The sequence below is a fragment of the Triturus cristatus genome, chromosome 11, assembly GCF_964204655.1.
Source record: "Triturus cristatus chromosome 11, aTriCri1.1, whole genome shotgun sequence".
NCBI classification, from domain to species: Eukaryota; Metazoa; Chordata; class Amphibia; order Caudata; family Salamandridae; genus Triturus; species Triturus cristatus.
The window spans coordinates 235,901,553-235,923,034 of record NC_140594.1 but is presented as its reverse complement, the minus strand read 5'-3'; the positions used below and the strand labels follow the sequence as shown (position 1 = coordinate 235,923,034).

Sequence of the window (21,482 nt, the reverse complement as noted above, 5' to 3'; positions counted from 1 at the left end):
AGGTGCCTCTTCATGGTGTGATTCCCAAAGGAATACTTCCTGTCAGGATTACCTCTAGAAAGTACACGCTTACACAGACAGCAAGTAACTAAGGGTGCATTCACCTTTTGCTGGCCTTCTGGAAAAGTAAAATAATCCCAAACATAAGAAGGCTTTTGTTTCCTCGATCTCTGCCTCAAGACAGTGCTGCTGGTGCTAGCCTCACTCTCAGAAGAGCTCTGCTGTTCTGCCATCGTATCCCAAAGACAAACCAGCTCCTTCTCCCAAGGGATCACAAGCAGAAATGAGGGGAATGGGTGTGGTGTAGGAGAGTTCTAGAACTGAAAGTAGTTTCAACCAATCAAAAGTTGTGTTTCAAGATCACATGACCTACCGTACGCTTACGGTACGCTTACGGTACGCTTACGGCAAAAAGTACGCGTGCGCGTAAAAAAGACACGCGCTTGCGCGCATGCGCATAACAGTCACTCCCAGGCACTTCCGCGTAACGTGCGCGTGTGGCGTAAGCGCGCACGCGTCCCACGCGCAGTACGCGCGGCTACGCAAAGTACGTAACTATACGCAAGCAGCGTAGATAGATTACGGACGTTGCGTAAACCGTACGCTTACCGTGAGCTTACGGTACGCGTACTATAAAAAAAAAAAAAAATCTGGAAATAAATTTTACATGTTTATTTAAAAAAATATATTAAAAAAAAATATTTAAGGATTTTAAAAATTTAAGCATAGTCTTTATAAAAGGAAAGAAAATTAAATTAAAAATATGTTTGAAAAAAATGAAGAATAAAAAAAAAAAATAGCATTTAAAAAACCTTGCAAATTCACTGAAAAAACCATGGGTTTCACACACGTTATAGTTAGGAATTAGCATTAAAAAAACCTTTGAAATTCACTGAAAAAACCATGGGTTTCACACACGTTATAGTTAGGAATTAGCATTTAAAAAACCTTAGAAATTCACTGAAAAAACCATAGGTTTCACACACGTTATAGTTAGGAATTAGCATTTAAAAAACCTTAGAAATTCAGTGAAAAAACCATAGGTTTCACACATGTTATAGTTAGCTGGACATTTTACTCGTAAAAAACCAATGAAATTGCCCCGTTATAGTTAGTTCAGCTAACTATAACTCGCGCGCCCGCAATGCACTGCTGATGACGTCACATATTACATCACTCATGACATGGTCAGTGACATCACTCATGACATCACTGATGACATCTCAAATGACATCACTGATGACCTCACTGATGACATCATCCTTGTGATAGAGTGGCAGACCTCCTCTCACCTTAATATAAGCTTTGATACACACATTCAAAAATAGAGACTAAAATTTTCAAAACAATGGACATACCAATACCAGTTACAACAACCTCTTCAGTAATTCTAAGATCCACATACACATCCACTCATTCACCAACAGTCCTATACAGTCACTCATACATGTACTCACTCATCATATGTACTCATACACCTATACATCCTGTTACATAATGCCACTCATCCATAGAGTTACTCACACACATAGTCACTCATGCTAATAAAGAATCAAACATACATTCACCTGCATATACAGTTATACACACACCACCACACTTACTTCTACGGAAACTTACACATACTTAGTCTTTTAAACAATCACTTATAGAAACACATACTTATTCATACAGGAACTCTTTCAATCTCTCCCTCTCACATATACTCACATATATACACCAATAGTCACATATACTAGTTTAAAACATATGTAGTTACTCCTGAAGACACTATTGAGACAGTCATTCACTCACTAACACACCCATACACACACTCATCCACCCATACAGTCCTGCACACATGCTGTCTTCAACACATACAAACAGTGAGTCACTCATTCATGCACCTATGCACTACGTAATACCCCCCACCGAACCATACAGACACTCAGACTGATACTCAAAAAAACAACTAATAACCTATATAGACACCCATGTAGCTACTCACCAACCCATGCAGCCACTTATACACAAAGTGAGAGATACACTTAATCAGTCAGTTACACAATCAATTTTTCAAAAACAAATCATCCATTTAGACACTTATATACCCATTTATTCTTCCTTCGACCTTGAGATATACATATATAAAACATATTTAATTTTCAGAAAAACACACATTCACTGGATGATGTCATCAGTGAGGTCATCAGTGATGTCATTTGAGATGTCATCAGTGATGTCATGAGTGATGTCACTGACCATGTCATGAGTGATGTAATATGTGACGTCATCAGCAGTGCATTGCGGGCGCGCGAGTTATAGTTAGCTGAACTAACTATAACGGGGCAATTTCATTGGTTTTTTACGAGTAAAATGTCCAGCTAACTATAACATGTGTGAAACCTATGGTTTTTTCACTGAATTTCTAAGGTTTTTTAAATGCTAATTCCTAACTATAACGTGTGTGAAACCTATGGTTTTTTCAGTGAATATATATATATATATATATATATATATATATATATATATATATTCACTGAAAAAACCATAGGTTTCACACATGTTATAGTTAGCGGAAATGTTACTGATAAAAAACCAATGAAATTCCCCCGTTATAGTTACTGCAGGCAACTATAACTCACGCGACCGCAATCCTCTGCTGATGCTAATACTGTATTTAGACACTTATTTGCCCATGTCTTCTTCCATACATTTTTAGCTATACATATATTACAAATATTTTTTTTTCATAAAGACACATATGTCATCAGCAGAAGATTGCGGTCGCGTGAGTTATAGTTGCCTGCAGTAACTATAACGGGGGAATTTCATTGGTTTTTTATCAGTAACATTTCCGCTAACTATAACATGTGTGAAACCTATGGTTTTTTCAGTGAATTTGCAAGGTTTTTTAAATGCTAATTCCTAACTATAACGTGTGTGAAACCTATGGTTTTTTCAGTGAATTTGTACGTTTTTTTAAATGCTAAGTTACTTTACGCCATTCGTGGCGTGCGCGCCCACTTAACGCAGTTCGTTCTGTGCGCGCACGGTGCGCTTCGCGCACCGTGCGCGCACAGTGAGCACGCGGTGCGCTTCGCGCACCGCGCGCCCACTTTACGCAGTTAGTGCCATGCACGCACGGTGGGCACGCGGTGCGCTACGCGCACCGCGTGCCCACGTTACGCTAGATGGGCCATGTACGCACGATGCGCTTCGCGCACCGTGCGCACGTGGAGGACATATAATGCACTTCGTTTTGAAAGGTAATATTTTAATTTTTCATATATTTTATAAGCCATGCACAAATGGTGCCCTTCGGGCACCATTTGCACACGGGGTGGAGAGAGTGTGGATAATTTTTTTTTTTATTTTTTTTTTTTTTAAATTTTAGTTTTTTTCAATAGTGATAAGCCATGCACAATTGGTGGCCTTTGGCCACCAATTACACACGGGGTGCAGAGAGTATGGATGATGTTTTGTTTTTTAATTATCTTTTAACGTACGCGTACGGTAAGCGTAATCGGCGAAATTACCGAAAAAATAAAAATTCCGTTTTTGGCCTTGGAGGATCTTTGGGGACTCCCTCAACATGCCTATGTGTGTGGGAGCTGTCTAAACAGCCCCTTTACATGTTTTTGGGCTTTAAATTTTAAAAATCGCTCTCAGTGCGAGAGAGAAAATGGCGGCCGCAGCTTCCTGGTTTCGGCCGATTCGAATGTTTACTAAGATATAAGAGCCAATCAGAATCGCGCTCGCGCACGCCACCGTACGCGTACGGTAAGCGTACCGTAAGCGCACCGTAAGCTGGCTCAGATATATATATTGATTTAAAGGCTATTTTCTCAGAATCTACTGAACAGATTTACACCAAACCTACAAAAGGCACTTCCTTGACCTGAGGACTACCTCTCTGCCAAATTTCTAGTAATTCTGTTCAGCCGTTCGGGCTGTAGCCCTGTCTAAAGGTCCTATGGAAAAATGCATGGGAAAAACGCGTTTTGGGACCCCCCTTTTATCTCAGCCCCCGCTTGACGAATCCCCCCGAGACTTTCAGGGTAGGAGCGGAGCGTAGCGCCCCACCTATTTTGAAAAATTCGCGAGGATTCGTCGACCGGCGCAAAAGTTATTCAAAATAGAATGTTGCGGATTTCCTATGGAAACGTGGTCCTAACTATAACTACCTACTGGCGACCGCCAGTAGGTAATATATATATATATATATATATATATATATATATATATATATATACCACTTGGAAGGACTTTATTTCGATTTTGTTTTATTTTACAGTTTTTACTTTGGGATGTTAGTGTTATAGCACGCCTGCCATTTTATTTTATTTTTAAAACAAGGTGATTGATGCAATGCTTGAATTAAACTCAGTCCCTGGCAATCGTTCTGCCTGCATCCAAATCCATTGTTTTTGCGCACAATTCCTCTTCAATTTGGACCCAGCCATATGCAAAACAGTCTTGACCCTTCTCCTCATGGGACCAGTCCAGCCTGAACTGCCAGACCCGAACCTCCCTGAACCGGAACACAAGCAACCTATGACCAGTTTCACCCTAGATGGGGCTCTTCAGCCGGGTATAGCTTGGTTTCAGGGGCACAGGGAGACCGGGACCCACGACTGGGCATACCCAGCGTACTTAGAGCAGCAAATTCAAAAACAACAAGGTGATGGGAGGAATGCTTGAATTAATCTCAGCCACTGGCAATCACTCGGGCCACATCCCAGTCCCATGCACACTGTTTCACTGGAACCGAGCTGTACCCAGCTGATGAGCCCATAACTAGGGTGAAACCATCCCTGGGTTGCTTGTGTTCCAGTTCAGGCTGGACCTGGCTTGGCAGTTCGGGCAGGACTGTTCCTATTGGAGCAGGGTCAAGAATGATTTGCATGTAGCTGGCTCCAAACTGAGGTGGCTGGGTGCAGAATAATGATGGATTGGGGTGCGACCCTGAGTGATTACCAGTGGCTGAGGTTAAGTCAAGTATTTAATCTATCACTGTTTTGTATACTTATTTTGTCTTCCTAAGTGGGACGAGTATGCTCAGATGTGGGTCCCATGCACACTGTGTCACTTGGACAAAGCTGTGCCCAGTTGATGAGCCCATAACTAGGGTGCAACCTGTCCTGGATTGCTTGTGCTCTGGTTCAGGGAGGATCTGGCTTGTCAGTTTGGGCTGGACTGTTCTTTTTGGAGCAGGGTCAAGATGATTTGAATGTAGCTAAATCCAAATTGCGGAGGTATGCTGTGCAGAATAACAATGGATTGGGATATGGGCCGAGTGATTATCAGTGTCTGAGATTAATTAAAGCCTTCCATCCATCACTGTTTTGTATACCTATTAATTTGCAGCACCAGTGCATGCACTTGCCCGAGTGTGGTGCTTGATTTACATCGAAGCTTGGCTGGAGTATATTAGTTTGTTTTTATCACTATCAGAGTAGAATTGGAAGAGCATTTTGAAAATAGCATTTCCTTACTTTTATGTGAGTGTGTGTTTTGGATTAGCATATCCTTCACTAAGCCCCTTTTTCCATTTCCCTTAAACCTCCATTTTCTAGTAATTATTCACCAATTTTAAACCACTTTCGCTTGTCCCTCTCACATTTACTACTAAATCCTATACTTTGCGTGGAGATCTATGTCACCGGGGGAGGAAATCTATGTACTGGAATGATAGTAGAAACAGATGTGCAATATCCAGCTGTATGTTTGTGAACTGCATTTTTTATTACATGAAGTAGAGCTACTGGAGTACTACTTTGTGCACTTCAAAATGTATTTTGTGAATTGGGACCAATATCTGAAATAAGCCTCCACTGCAAATGTAATGCTGGTTGGCATCCCATTTAATCAAAGAACAATCGAGGACAGCCTCAACCTTCCAGGCTGCACCTGTCTCAAGTTATTCATAGTTGAAGTTACTTTGGTAGCCGAGTGGCCTCAGTGTCCCTGATGGGCGCTTTGCATTGAAAAAAAAATCTCATTGCCTGATTCTATTTATTTCCCTCAGTATTTCTTTAGCACTAAAAATTCACTTTAATGTCAGACAATGAAAGAACGAAACAATATTGCTTGGGGGAGTAGAGAATTAAAGTGGTTTCTTGAATCCTCTCCCAGAAACTGGGACATTATTTCTCGGAATGACAGAAAACAACAGTTCTCCTACCTGATCACACAGGGTGCCAATCAGCCCTTCCAAATCTTGTTTTTCATGCAGCACCATCTGTTTTTCTTCAAATTCCTGTTCCAATTGCATTTCAAGCTGGCGGAGCTGGACACAAACATTGAAAACACATACACAAGGCAGACATCATTAGAAGGGCATGGAAAGGGCGCTTTTTGCAATGAATTTTGCAAACCGGCTATAACATCTACAATAAACCTGATAACACGACTAGACATGTTTTATATGTGCGTTTCAAACTGATTGTTATTGGTATTTGTTTCTTTTATATATAAACACATTTTATTGATTTGTTGCATACACTGGAAAATACAAACCAAACAAGACCACAGCCTGTTTCTTTTTCATTTGTACAATGGAAGTCTTTTTATGATTATTGTGACATTTTAATTCTTGTGATGTAATATATGTAAATGTTTTAATGATATTGTGTATGTTGTATAGGATTTATCCCAGAAATAAACATGAATTGTATTGAATGATAAACAACAACTAAAAACACGGGGCCATATTTATGACCCGCTTTGCGTCGCATTTGCACCATGCACCGTGGTACATGAGCAACACAAACATGAAGCCACGCAAGGCCACTCTGCATGGCCCTGAGTGGCTCCATAAGTCTGCAGTAAAAGCAACGCAGTGCAAATTGCTGTGTTGCCTTACTCTGTCCTGGGAAGGCGTTCCATTGGTGCTCTCACACAACTCCCATGGATTTTGACACATTGCCTGATTTACCAGCATTGGAAACCTGGGAATGTGCCAAAAAGATACACCTTTCAAGGAAAGGTGTAACAAGTAGAAATGTCTTTATTTCTACTCAATACTTCCTCTTTCTATATGTGCTGCTATATGCAGCACACATACACAGAGGAATATGCCTCTCAGGATTGTTTTTGTGCAGGAAGGTGCACAAAAACACCCTGAGGTGTTGTGTCCCTGAGGATTCAGATCAGGAGGCCACCCAACTAGCCCCTTGAAGTCAATCTGGGGCTCTGGGTTCAAGAGCTGAAAGTCAGCTCCTTGTCACCAAGGCAAGATGTCAGCAGGCAGCAGATCAGCACAGCAAGACAGCAGTCCAGCAAGGCAGTAGTCCAGCAGGACAGCAGTCGAGCAGAAAGGCAGTCCTTCAGCAGCAAAGCAGTCCTTCTTACTAGCAGAGTATCCACATATCCAGAAGTGTACTGAAGAGTTGGTATCTGAGCTCCAGTATCTATAACCAGTTGTGCCGTTGAAGTACGGGAGAAGCTTCTAGAGGTTTCCCCAGACATCCTGCCTTCCCTTACTGGTTCCAGGCTAACTACAGGGGAGATAAAGTCCTTTGCGTGGAAGCAGGACACAGCATATTCAAAATAAGTAGGACTGGGTCCAGCAACTCTCTCCCATCTTGCTAGTGATGTCCTATCCAGGGGCACCTAAGCTTTCTATTGTCTGTGGCTGTCTAAGAGGAATATACAAAGCACAATTGTCAACTACAACCAGCCATGTGACCCAGGACAGGGTACAGGCGCTAAATGGCTGAGGCAGGAAAATGCTAACTTCCTAAAAGTGGCATTTTTAAAATTGTAAGTTTAAATCTGACTATTTCATATGTTCGGATTTTCATTATAATTCTAAAGACATCAAACATGAACCGGTTAATTGTTCACATTTGGAAATGACAGCTTATTAATTGTAAAAAGGTAACTCCAATGTTATACAATGGAAGAGGTAGGCTCTGCAGTAATGAAAAACAAATCTAAGAATGTTTTACTTCCAGGACATTTGGAACTTAAAAGTACATCATACCTTTTAAATACTTTGCACTCTGTCCTCTAGGCTATACCAAGGCTTATCCTAGGGGTGACTTATATGCATTAAAATTGAAGGTTTGAGCCTGGCAAAAGTTTATTTTTGCCAAGTCAAAATGGCAGTTCAAGACTGCACACACAGGCTACAATGGCAGGCCTAAGTCATGTTTAAAGGGTTATGTTAGTAGGTGGTACTATGTGTGCTGCAGACCGACAAGCAGCATTTAAGTTATGGGCCCTGGGGAGAGGTAGGGCCACTTTACTGGGGACATACAGGTAAATTGAATATGCCAATTGGATAGTCGGCAATGCTACCATGTTTTAAGGAGAGAGCACAAGCTATTAGCCCTGGTTAGCAGTGGTAAATTGTACAGACTCCTAAGGCCAGCAAAAATAGATTCAGAAAAAAGTGTAGGGTAAAGGCAGAACGTTTGGGGGTGACCCTGCAGAGAGGGTCAGGTCCAACATACACCAGCAGAAGTTAGAGAACTTTTTTAAAACAGCTGTTCCTGAACTTCGCTAGACTGAATTTCAGGTTTGTCCTGCATGGAGTAGAGATTTTCTTCAGCAAAAGCAAAAAATCCCTTTTTAGATTGGGACTTAAAAATGTTTTGGAACTTCCCAACTTCCAATCCCCACTGGGAACAGTCTGCTTGGTGTAGCTGACTCGCACTACATCGCTGTCAGCCTCAATATGCCTAAGTCCCGACTGCCAGACCGAAACTCTGGTGCACCCAACTCTTCGCTTTACAGCAACCACCAGCAATGACGGCCATTGTGAGATATGCACTTTGTGCTACAGCATGGACAGCCCGCAGTGACCTCCAGCTCGAAGCTCCTGCAATGATCTGTGTCTGTGATGCCCGACAGGATCTTCATGCTACAGCGATGGCCTTCTGCAACACTCTCCATGCTCCTTGCAGCCTCCCCCACCGCAAACTTTGAGAAGGTTACTTTTTCAGTGGGACTTACCTGGTCCCTGTATCTGACCTGTATTCCAGTGAGTTCGGCATGAACTTGTAACTTTCATCTGGTCACGCATGGACAGATAATCATGAGTGACGCTTTGTGCTGTTAGGCGATATACTTAATTAAATCTTTGAAATTGCACATCTACGTTTCTAGTGATTGAATTTTTGTCATTTTGTTGTCAAATAATTTATTACATTTTACTCTATATTTGTAAATTGGTGCGGGATTCTTCTCATGTTATTTATACAGATTTGCTACTAAGTGAACCATGACTGCTTTTGTGCCAAGCTACCAGATGGTTAAGTACAACTTAATTTAGTTACTTTTTAAGGTTCACCCTGATAAGGATTGTTGCAGTTACTTGTGAAGGGCTCACACCCCCCTCAACCAACAACCCACTTTCTCACATTGGTAGCAGTGGTGTGATCCACTACTTTTGTTTGTGCAGTGCCATTAAGTGATTTTGTGTAACACTAAAATCTCATTAGAAATAATTTGATACCAGCTTCATCTCTTTTTAAATTCTTCTTGATTGGCCATATTTCCCCTTTTTCCAAATTTAAATCCTGCCTCATATTATGTGTGCCTGTGACTCTTGCCTGCAAAGAAGGAATGGCAACCTTGAAAGCTTCAGCACAGCTAAGGTGAAAAAGTTGTGCAGAGAGAAGGGACTGAAATCAGCCAAGGGGTCCAGACACTCTACAAATTTGGAGTATAAGTAGGCTATCCTGTTTTAGGTTTAAACCTATAATAACTAATAACACCCCATCAAAATTGAAATGGCCCCACCAGTATAAACATATAAACACTGAAAAAACACCTGCACAACCACAAACTAAATGCCATCAAAAAGAAAGGAAAAGGAGAGTGAAAAAGTCATTTTGCACTTCTTCCTAAAGGGGCCAATACAATGTAACTTTGTTACACAAGGTAGCAGCAAGAAAATATTGTTTCTTCTTCCTTTTTCTTTTTTTTTACTTTTGTGGTCTTTGGTCTAAAGATGCAGGGTTTATAAGCATGTTTTAGGTTGTATTTAATTATGTTATAAACTGTAGAGAATCAGGAAATATCTAAATCATATTTGATATTTTGGCTACTTTTGATTCTTTTACTGATAGGTACAAGGACTGGTTTCATAGGAATCTTTCTCAATATGTACCATCACATTTACCCAAAGAGAACAGGTAAAACCCTTCATACATCAGCCCCCTTTTCTAGCGAGTCAGTATTTATAGCAGGTGAACTGCCAAACACTCCAGGCTTACAACCTTCATTGCAGGGTGTAGTGACAGGTATAAGTGAAAAGAGTGCTGTTACAACGCATCGGGAATAGTAGTAAAAACATGACACCAGATATTTGGAAAACATCAAACGCGGTGTCGCTTGGAATGCTGCTGCAAAAAGTTCTTGCCAAGTTCAATAAAGATTGGAATGATATTGTTTGTATTTGCATTGAATCAGCTACAGATATGAAAAAGTTGTGTGATGACTTGTCAAAATCGATACCTGAGCTGAAGTACTTCCTTATAAGAGAACCTTACCACTTGCTAGATGGTATGATGAAAGCATCTTTACAATCTTCAGAGTTCATGAAGAATACTATTGACTTTTTATTCCATTTTGGTGCACTGTTTTGTTATGCACAGGAACTAAAACACAAATATTTCTCATTTTGTGATTCGTGTGGCATCAAAGAAAGAGTCATCCCAACTGTGTCATTTAGCTGGTGGTTCTCAGTCCTAGAGGCTGTGAATTTTATAGTAACCATGTGACAACCGTTTACAGAATTTTTGCTGACTGAGGATGCCAAAGGCAAGAAATGTGAGGATCTTCGGTTGAATATTGATAGTGATGTGAAAAAAAGTACACCCTACTTTTCTTAGATTTTTACAGTAAAACATAACTGCTGTAGAGGACGTAATAAAATAAGCTAGAGTCCGAAAAAACCCTTGTCTACCAGGTGTTCAGCATTGTTGGTGCAGCTGTGAAACATCTCCTTGAGAGTAGGCTGGGCGACACTTTTAGTGACTTTGGCACTGCAACATGTTCCATGTGAGAGTACTTGCCACTTGGTAAGCAAAGAAATGTTGAGGGGCAATTCAGGAAATTTAATTTTACAATGTATGAGAAATCGCTTGCAATGATGCATAGAAATGTCTCTTCACCAACCATGGAATTTGAAGTCAAAGAAGCATCACTGTGATACTCTGCACAAGATCTAGACCCCTTCTGTAAAGGGGAATTTTCTCCAGACTTTCAAAAGTGCTGCTTCATTTTTGATCGCTTCAGTAACTCTGAGGGCATATGTGCCCAGTTTAACGCATTTGTTGCAGGACCTGTCCCAAAGACTTTCACTCTTCAAGTGCACCAGTATTGGCATGGAAAGCTATGTCACTGACCAGAGTTAGTAATTTGAGTACTGGCTGTTTTGGCCTTGCCCCTCTCAAGTGCCAATGTTGAGAGGGCCTTTTCACAGATAAAAGTTTACATGGTAAGGAAATAGCAAGCGCACACGCATGACCAAAGACTCACTGAAGAAGCATTGTATGGTGTACTACAATAAGTTTGATTTGTAAAAATGTATTGGACCTCACATACACTGTACATGCACTATCTATGCATTATCAGTGGAGAAAGCAAGCAATAATAAAAGCAAAATGTTCTATAAACACCGGAAAAACACTGTCTGTTGTTTTTAATGGTGCGAGAATGTGTAACCACTGATAATCACTGTTTTTTTAAGGTATTAAAATCACTTGAAAACTCTGAGAAAACCCCACCAGAATTTACCAAAAAGAGAAACTGAAAACAGGAAAGCCTAAGTATAAGATATCCTTTAAAGCCGTGGAGGAGGTTGTTGGAACAAATGCAAGCTATAACACAGTTGCAGACAAATGATGAGGAGGAGGATGAGAAGGATGATGAAGTACAGGCTGAGGAGGATAACGTGACAACAGCCTCAGAGCTGGGAAAAAAGAGGTGCATATATTGCCCCTGCCTCCAGAACCAGAAGAGTGTGGGATACCAACAGCAGTGAGGTCCAGCTTCTGGCCAGGCACAGGAAGCAGTGTCCCCTGAGGAACTGGATGGCTGGAAAACTGAAAAGTGTGTGCATAACTGGACCTGGCTACAAAGGCACCATGAGCGGAGGCAGAGGGAATCCATGCTAAGGCTGAGGTTGACACAGCCCTAGACCTCTCGGAGCAAAAGCTAACTCTGGAGGAAAAGAAACTATGGTAGGCTTGTGAAGTGAGTCTTGAGGTGCTGGACCTAAACCTCAAACAAGCCTCAGAGTCCAGCAGAAATGGTGGCAGTAAATGCAGAGTGTCCAATGTAGACAGGAGGGTCTACATACTCAAAGACCAGGTGCCTAACTTTGTTGTGGTGGACGACATAAAAAAGTGGTTTGAGCTGATGAGGTTGACCAAAAGATGCGCAGAGCTAGTCTTTGGAGACACTTTCCCAATGAAGGGAGGGATGCACTGTTAGTCCTAGGGAAAGGGTACAGGATGAAGTATCCACTCATGATGGACATTTGTATCTGAAAATATCTACCACCCTGCTCCCCTCCCAGAAAAGTGCAGGCAGAAGTTCAGGGACAGTCACAAACCGTCTCACTAGTCCTGGACAGATGTTATGGACTACTTTTGTAAAGCATTGGATGGCCGGGTGAAGGGTAGTGAGGTCTACACTTATGAGAGACTTTACAATTTAATAGTGAGAGAGCACATGTTCAGTCATTGTTTTCTAACTACGCCAACACCAGATTAACTGCAAGCTCACTGGCCCCAAGGAGCTTGCAAAGGAGGCAGACCTCTAGATTAGTACCAGAGTGTCTGAAGAAGTCCATGAGAGTGCTCATAAGCAGTGTAGTTTAGAGTCCCCCAGAAGAGTGAGGGAAAGGTCCACAGTGATTCAGACAAGTCTCATAATAGTGTGGGGGCTAGAGACTGGAGAAGAGGTTCTGGTGAGTGGTGGCCAATTTCCAACCTGGGTGCTTTGATTGCTCACAGTTGGCCTTGTTGTGGCACAAGCAAGGGGACCTGATCTGTACCAAGAGACCATCCACATCTGAGAGCTCCATAGAGGCAGGTAGCCCCCAGGAGCAGAGAGAAGAGCATGCCCTGATGTCCCTTAAGTGGACTCCAAGAGACGACTTGTGATCCCTGATGGGAGGAATAGCCACTTCCATCATGTAAGAGGTAATGGGATTATGATCACTGCCCTAAGGGATACCTCTGCCACTCAGAACATGGAGGTGGAGAGACTAGTCTCCCCAGGGCAGTACACCAAACAGGTGTGTAAGGTAATTCAGGTTCTTGGGGAAGACTTTGTCAGCCTTTGGCTCTGGTAACCCTAAAATGGAGTGGGGAAGTGGCCCTGACGAAGGTCACACCTAGTTCTCAGAGGCCCATTGAATGTATTTTGGAAAATTAATAATGGCCAGTGTCAGAAGGACTGGGAGGGAAGGGCACAGAGAGTGCTCTGAAAGCCCTGGTTTCTAGGCGCACTACTCCCTACAGGAGATTACAGAGGCCCACATGGAGGGGCAGGAGATGGAGACAGTGTGAGGACCAGTGAAACACAGGTTGCCAGCTCTGAGGACAGAGTACCCCAAGACTAACCCTGGTGAGGCCACTTCTGACCTGGAAGTGCTCACTCCAATGTCATAAAAAAAAGAGGGCTAGAGACCTGTACCAGGCAGACTTCTGCATGACACAACCAGATTGCATCAACCTAGAGGAGGGTGGTGGTTCGCCACTGCAAGTCCTGGCTTGCCAGGCACCTGTTTAGCATCAGGTTTCAGACCCTGTGCTGAGTGGCCAGTCCAAGGCTACGACTCCTGGGCTGGTGGCAGGGAAATTGGACAGAGGATGCCTAACAAACAGGTCTGAAACCTCAGAGGTAAAAGAAAACCCCGGATGACTGGGGCCTGGGGCCTGGCTTTTGACACAGACAGCAGTCAGTGGCCTCTGCTAGATGTTGTCCTTAGGGGCAGAATACTCTTTGGGTTGGAAATTGAGGTAGGTTCCAATGAGGGAAATGGGCATATCACTTTATTGGCCATGATAGTAGTGTCTGCCTTTTTGAACGCATCTGTGTGAAAATTAAAGTTAGGATTTTAACAGATGGGGTTCACAGATGAGGATAAAGGTTCCCCATGGTAGTCCAGTGGCTCAGGAGAGTGTTGACAGGGGGATCCAACTAAGTTCAGAAGAGCATAGAACTTACAAATGCCTCTGCAGTAGAGGGCCACCTGAGTAAGGAAGCCCACTAGGGTATTGACTATACTGGCGTTAGGCTGGAGAGGGGCGTGTTGGACTTGGCCCTCTTTTTTTGCCTTCACCCCTCCAATTTTCTGAACCCATCTTTGTTGGCTTTTAGGACTGTGCACTTTACCCCTGCTAACCAGTGATAAAGTGCTTGTGCTCTCTCCTTCACACATGGCAACATTGGCTACACCCAATTGACTAACTTAATTTACACATATGTGCCTAGTAGAGTGGTACTACATGTACCCAGGGCTGTAAATTAAATGCTGCTAGTGGGCCTGCAGAACTTATTGTGCCATCCACTTAAGTTGCTTATTTTAACGTCTCAAGCCTGCCAATACAACTTGTGTGTTCAGTTTTCAACTGTCACTTCCACCTGGCAAAGTAAACCTTTTGCCAAGCCTAAAACTCCCTTTGTAATACATTTAAATCAACCCTAGGGTAGGCCCTATTCATTCAATAGGGCAGGGTGCATTGTATTTAAAAAGTTGGACATGTACTTTTAACTTTTACATGTCTTGGTAGCAGAAAACTCTTAAATTCATTTTTCACTACTGCCTCTCCTGTAAGATAACATAGGATTTCCTTATTACATTTAGTAAGTGATCACTTCGAATTGGGAGCAGGTTTTAATGTCGAGTTTGTTCTCTAAATAATTGTAATTTAAACCCCTCCTAAATGGTAAAGTTGGATTTTAGGTCATAATTCTGAAAATGCCACCTTTAGAAAGTTTGGCATTTTCTTGTCCTAATGATTTGGTGCATGCAGCATGTATCCTGGGTCACATGACTAGAAGTAGCTGGCAGTTGGTCTTTGCATATTGTTTCCAGACAGTTAGACAAAGGGGAATAGGTGTTGGCAGGGTGGGCCATTTCTAATTTAACAGTGGGGCAGAGATATCACCCACCACACTTGCACATCACAAAGACTATGCCTCAGTACACTCTCAATAGGTTTCACATGTCTATTGCGCCCCCAGACAAGCGGTTGCCAGAATAGATAGGGAGGACATCCCATACACCTCTACAGGGAGAGCTCTAGAAACGACTCCCACCTCAAAGTGGGCACCAGGTGTAAATAGTGGAACACCAGACCCAAATCTGCAGTACACATCTGGACATGTGAAAGACTCAGAAAAAGGACTGCTATAGTGTGCTGCTGCAAGAAGGCCTGCAACTCTGCTGGCCTGCTATGCCACTGCTCTGCTGGCAGAGTGAAAAGGTCTGGACCTGCATCTTCAATCCAGGACAGCCAGAGTGATTCCAAGGGCTAGCTGGCTGTCCTTCTGATCAGAGTCTCAGGGACAGAAAATGCTCCAACAACCTTAAATCATGCACCTGGATACTACATGCTGTGAGGCCTACCCACCATTGGGATGTCAACCTGTCCTGGACCCTTGAAAGTGGAACTGAAGGTGCTCTGTGGTCTTCACAGAACCCATGCAGCGCAGCAAATCACCTTGCAGCTCCACATAGAAAGCACCACTGCTCGATGCATCCCTCACACAGGTCATCGCAGCTTCCAGGAATTGCCCCCGTGCGACTCATTCTCAACGTGGGGCCTCACAACGCCCCGCAGCGAGTATTTAATGAACTTTGTTCTGTGTGCCAACCTTGGGCCCAGTAGCCAGTCCACGTCCATCGCGGGTGGCTGAACTTGTGACTCGTCCCCTGCAACCATATAACCACAATTGGCGCTTTGAGCATTTAATCACTATTTTCACCTAAATCATAAAAATTTCATATCTCTGGTTCTACTAGTTGGATTTTTGTAGGTTTGGTCTCAAATAATCTATTACATGTTACTCTATTTTTCTATATTAGTGTGGGATTGTTGGTGTGTTGGGTTTTCACTTTATTATTGCTTGAAGTGCTGCATTTAATATTTATATGGCTCCGTTGGCAAAAATAGTAGAACAATTAGGGTTTGAGAGCATCTCGTATGCTGATGATACTCAGCTTATGTTCACTATTGGCCTGGATATAGAAGCTGAGAAAGCACGGTTTGCCAGAGGAATGCTTGTGATCTCTAGCTGGATGACGCAGAACTGTCTCCAGTTGAATCCTGGTAAATCCGAGGTAACGCTAATGGGAAAAGCCACAGCTAGTTGGTCTGATGAATGTTGGCCCTCCCAACTGGGAGCAGCTCCTGTTCCAACACAGTGTGTTAAAAATCTAGGTCTAAAACTAGATCAGTCACTAACTATGTAAGATCACATCGCTGCCACTACCAGCTCCTGCTATTATAGTTTGCGTTTACTTCACAAAATCCTTCCTTACATGCCCATGAACCATCGCAGAACCCTGGTCCAAGCTATGGTCATCAGCCGCTTGGACTATGGCAATGCTTTGTTGGCAGAAGTGGGAGAGACCCTGCTAAGCAAATTGCATGTGATTCAGAACACGGCGGTCAGAATGCTGCTGAACCGCCCAGCGGGCCCTCCCTCAGTCCCCTTATTGCGAGAGCTTCATTGGCTTTCGGTGCGAAAGAGATCATTTTTCAAGATCTGCTGTTTCACCTACAATGCGCTCAATTGAAGAAGCCCTCAGTATCTTCAAAAGAGACATGTCAAACATATACCTAACAGAAACCTCAGATCCGGTGCTCTTGGTCTTCTACGAGTGCCGCGTTTACGTTTGAGTCGCACCGGAGGAAAAGCATTCTCGTATCTGGCTCCAAGATACTGGAATAAGCTACCAGTTCCTGTTCACAAAATTTCTACATACAGTACTTTTAGGAAACAACTGAAAGCGTTTTTATTTTAATCATACTCTCGACTTCTAGCCTCAGATTATAATTTCTAATCAAGCGCAGAGATGCCCCTGGGTGATTCGTGCGCTATAGAAATGAGAATAACATAACATAACAACAATACTTTATACATGGGCTCTAAATTAAGCCTGACTGCTTTTGTGCCAAGCTACAAGAGGATTTAGTGTAGGTCAATGTGGGGTTTACTTGTGTTTCATCCTGACAAGAACTGCGGTTGCTGCTTGAGTAGGATCCCGCCCAACCATTAACCCCAATTTCCTGCAACTACCACTTCTGCAGTATTTGTTCTAAAAGTTAAAGTTGCAATAGAGGGAAATAGAATGTGGATATTTTCACAAAGAGGGCATGAAAAAAGATACAGAACTAACTTGAAATGAAAAATGGAGCACATTTAAAAACTGAGAGCCAGGAAACAAGATTTTGTCTCTCACAGCAATTACGTTTTAGTTTTATTGATGTTACTCTTTATCTTGTACAATACTCTAATTCCGATTCCCTGTTTCTTTTATGAGAATCTGAAATGACACATAAACTACACAATCTCTAATTAATTATAGTTGTTAGGTGAGAAAATGTGTAACACTAACAAACACGTTTCTAAAGTTTATTGTTAAGACAGGTCACAATTTAGAGAATAACTGGAAAAGCAAATAGGTCTTGCCTTGGCAAACATGCAATTTTGTCTCATATATGTTCATTTTATTGCAAATATATATTACAGACATTTACCAGCTTAAAAGTAATAAAAAGTAAAAATGTTCCTGTCTAAAAGTGGCACACATATGTTTGCAAATGAAAAAATGCAGCCCTGCCAAGTACCAGGCATTAGGAGTAAGGACTAACGCATTTCAGTGTGGTGGTCTGCATCACTGCACTGAAATGTGAAGTCACTCATTATAGTGCCTCCTCTGTGAAAGCGGGAGCTCTACTAGTGCACCTTTATTAACTGAATTTTAGGCAATGCAATGCTTGGTCACTAGGGTGCGCGATGGTCACAGCAGGCTTTGGGGCTGGGCAGTTTCTCGCACAGTAGCTGTTACTAAAATGTAACACTACTGAATTTTCACCCAACACTGACCGCGCGCCACAGCTTTTCAAGTGACGTCGTCAGGAGTCAGTGTCTGGGGAGTGTTGATGACTTTATTGACTAACAGTAGTTGTTGCTTATGCTAGTAATTAATTTGCTCCTGTCACTAAGGTTCAGCAGAGCCGCCCCAGCACAGCTCTGTAAGTGAGTGGCTTGCTGGAGGCACTGTGCATGTGGCTTTTGTGTGATCTGGTGCAGCTGTGGCTGGGACTATGAGACAGGCTGACTGCCTGCACAGTGCACCTGTGAGTAAACAACGTTGTAGTGTTTTTTAAAAGATAATACAGCCAGCCTGAGGCCACCTGGCTGTGACCTATGTGACTGACCTGTGCCTCCGTCTGTCTCGGCTTTGTCAACACTTATTCACTGACTTCTCAGAGACTGAGGGGGTCATTAGGATGGCAGGCGGATCCCCACCGCCGGTATGGTACAATCCCAACCTGATTAACCTCCCGCCATATTATTATGGCAGGGGGTATCGCGGCGGAAGCAAAGTGTGTCTGCCGCTTTTCCGCCGGTGCGCAACCGTTCCGATTGCCGACTGGGCGGAGCTGTGGCACAATATGGTGGAGGTGCCTAGAAGGTACCGCCATCCATATTATGATGCATGGTTTCAAAGGCCTTTCCATGGAAGGAGGTGTGGGGGGTGGGGGCTGCAGTTCCATGCACAAGTTCCCTGCCACATTGTGCATGGGAATGCACAACATGTTAATTTGGCATTGCAGCGGGTGCTGCTGTAAGCATTAAAGCATTACCCGCTGCCAAGTCAAATATGCGGAATGCGACCGCCAGGGTGGTGGTCGCATCCTATTCCTAATCAGAGGTGTGGGAGCGCCGCACGTCTGGCGACCGGTCCCAGGACCGCGAGGATGGCGGGCGGACTGAATTCCTCCTGCCATCCTAATGGGCCCCTTAATGTCCGGTGTCGTCTGCAGCACTGGAATCTGACAGTGTCTCTCTATAATTATTAGGCAGCTGATGATGAGATTCAACCATGTTTGGGGCCTCTCACATCCTGATGAAGACTTGAGTGTCGGCCAGGCCTGCCCGGGCCCCCATGTGTGACAGAGAGCGGTCTGGAGTCCAAAGTGCTGTAATGCATGATTAAGCTGTTATTATTGATTGCCAATGCCAGGGTAGGAGCCAGGGGGCCCAGTCGGCATGGGCTGGCTAAAAGGCAGGATGATCTATCTGTTTTTCCGCCGGCCCGGCAACCCACATGTCCAACTAGTGCAGGTCCGATATTCAATTTCCTGCCTCAGTCTGTCCAGTACAGTGAGCAACAGCATTGATGCTAAAGTTAAAGGGCAGCAGTCAAGTTTAATGTATGCCAGAACTCTCTGTAGCACTAAGCCCCAGGAAAGATAACCTCTGCCTGAGCCTACTGATGGAACAAGGACTCATAGAAAAGAGACTTGCTTGGAAGCAATCCTCTCATTTAACTTTTAACAGTGTATTAATTCCGTAATGTATTAAACTAATACGCACCACATTGAATATAAAAGACAGAGAAGCTTGCATATGTGTTTACTAAAATAGGTAACTCGAGCGAAATTCAAAAATGGCTGCTAATGGGTAATCTTTACTGGGCATGCGTCAACTGCTTCTACGCAGTATGAAGAGCTGTCGCTTGGAGGGAAATTCTTGCGCATGAGCAGACGCTATTAAAATGCCGGCTCCAAAGCTCACATGCTTGTCATGTGCTTTGCTGAAACGAAACCTAGCTATTTTACTAATGCTAACGCGGGGAAAATAATATTGATTAAAGGGGGTTAGATTAGAGATAGGTGGTAAACAGTGAAAAACATTTATTCTTGAAATTAACATTTGTTTTTGTGACTCTCTTATTGTGTGTACTTTGGGCCTCTTGTATGAATCCAGAGTCTGTTAGTCACGTGTTCTCCGCGCATGCCTGGTGAGATGGAGCCAGAATAGTGACGATATTCTTGAATGCGATCCAAGGACACAAAAGATACATTCCCTGGGAACAAGCACAGAAGACCTCTGGATGAATAGAAATACATGACAAAATAAACACTTGTTTCTAATATGATGTGAATACGGGTGGGAATAAAGTTTTTGAATTAAAATTAAGGTGTGGGATCTTTTGAACAATAAACTAATAGACTAAAATGAAAAATAAGTATGGTGTGATGATCTTTCCCCCCTTGTCTGTCCAATCAGAGTTAGTATTCTTTACAATATTGAAACTTTAATGGGAGGTACATGAATATAGAAAGGTATAATTGAGGTAGTCTTAGTTAGTTAGTGGGAAGGAGATTTGCTGAATACTGCAGAGCTCGGGATGCTGTCGGAGTGACGAGTGATGCTGATGAAGAATCGAATGCAGAACCATCTATCTAAACCTAATTAATTTAGAAGAAGATCGCGGAAGAATCTCGAGGAGGAAGAGAGTGTCAGAGAGGGGTGCTACGCAAGTGTCAGTGTTAGAGAGGTCATTTATCCTTTCCTGATTCCTGTCCTGAAGCCTTTGTTGACTGATCTTTCCCCGGGGGAACCCTTCCCAGCTCCTTGGCCAGGGGGTTAGTTTTCACACCATCGTAGGTAACTATTATTTCTGTGAATGTTCGGCTGTTCTTTTCTCTCTGTCCACTCCTTTCTGAGCATAGTCATTGCAAAGTATAAAGTATATGTTGATGATTGATTAATTGAATCTTCCTTCCTATGTATGACGGAGACTGTACTGTACTTTGAGGTGGTTCACAGGCAAATTAATTTAGATCAAGATTTAAAACTTTCTCGAGTCTGTGGTTATTTCATTGGTACTAGGAGAAATTATTAATGTAATTTCACCATCAACTAGTTCAACTAATGGTCCGTCAAGCAGAGGATAGAACTTTTTAATCAGTGAAAGATTAGTTAGGAATGAAAGTAAACTAATCTTGAAGTAAGAAACAACATAAACTTTGACTCCAGCGGTTTTACTAGCCTGCGTGTGTATGTGTGTTTATGGGCCCAGGTGAGTATATGGTATTGGAGTATCTGTTGCTGGTGCGCCGCTGGATCAGTTTTCTGGTAGCAGAGTTCTGGTTATTATTGACTAGTTTGGTGATAAGTATTGCTTATTGATTTGTGTTTAACAAAAGAGTTAGCGTCTTGTTTTATGTTGTCTGGAAATTCCTGGGGAATGCGTAGCAGGTGGCAAAAGGAAGCCACACTGCAGTGAGATTACTCGTCTGTTGGAATAGCACTGAGAATCTACGTAGGGCTGGCAGTGTTAAATCAGGGACTATTTCGCATAAGAGTGAGTGTGAATGATAGCGAAAAGGGTTCGCTGGTGAAACTTTGGTCTTATATCACCTAGAAAGGGTAACACTGAAGAAGTAGCTTGAATGAAGGATTTTACTTGCAGTGTATGAAGAGTGATTGGAAGGTTTTACTCGCAG

At 42.8% G+C, this 21,482-nt stretch overlaps 1 protein-coding gene across 5 annotated transcripts in view; it reads right to left on the bottom strand.

Annotated features, from left to right (window-relative positions):
• MYO18B (myosin XVIIIB) overlaps positions 1-21,482 on the bottom strand; it is a 1,573,426-nt gene that overhangs the window by 493,136 nt on the left and 1,058,808 nt on the right. For all 5 annotated transcript variants that reach the window (XM_085634174.1, XM_085634172.1, XM_085634173.1 and 2 more), the window contains one exon: positions 6,167-6,271. In XM_085634174.1, coding sequence (XP_085490300.1) covers positions 6,167-6,271 — 105 coding nt within the window. The remainder of the gene's footprint in view (positions 1-6,166; positions 6,272-21,482) is intronic.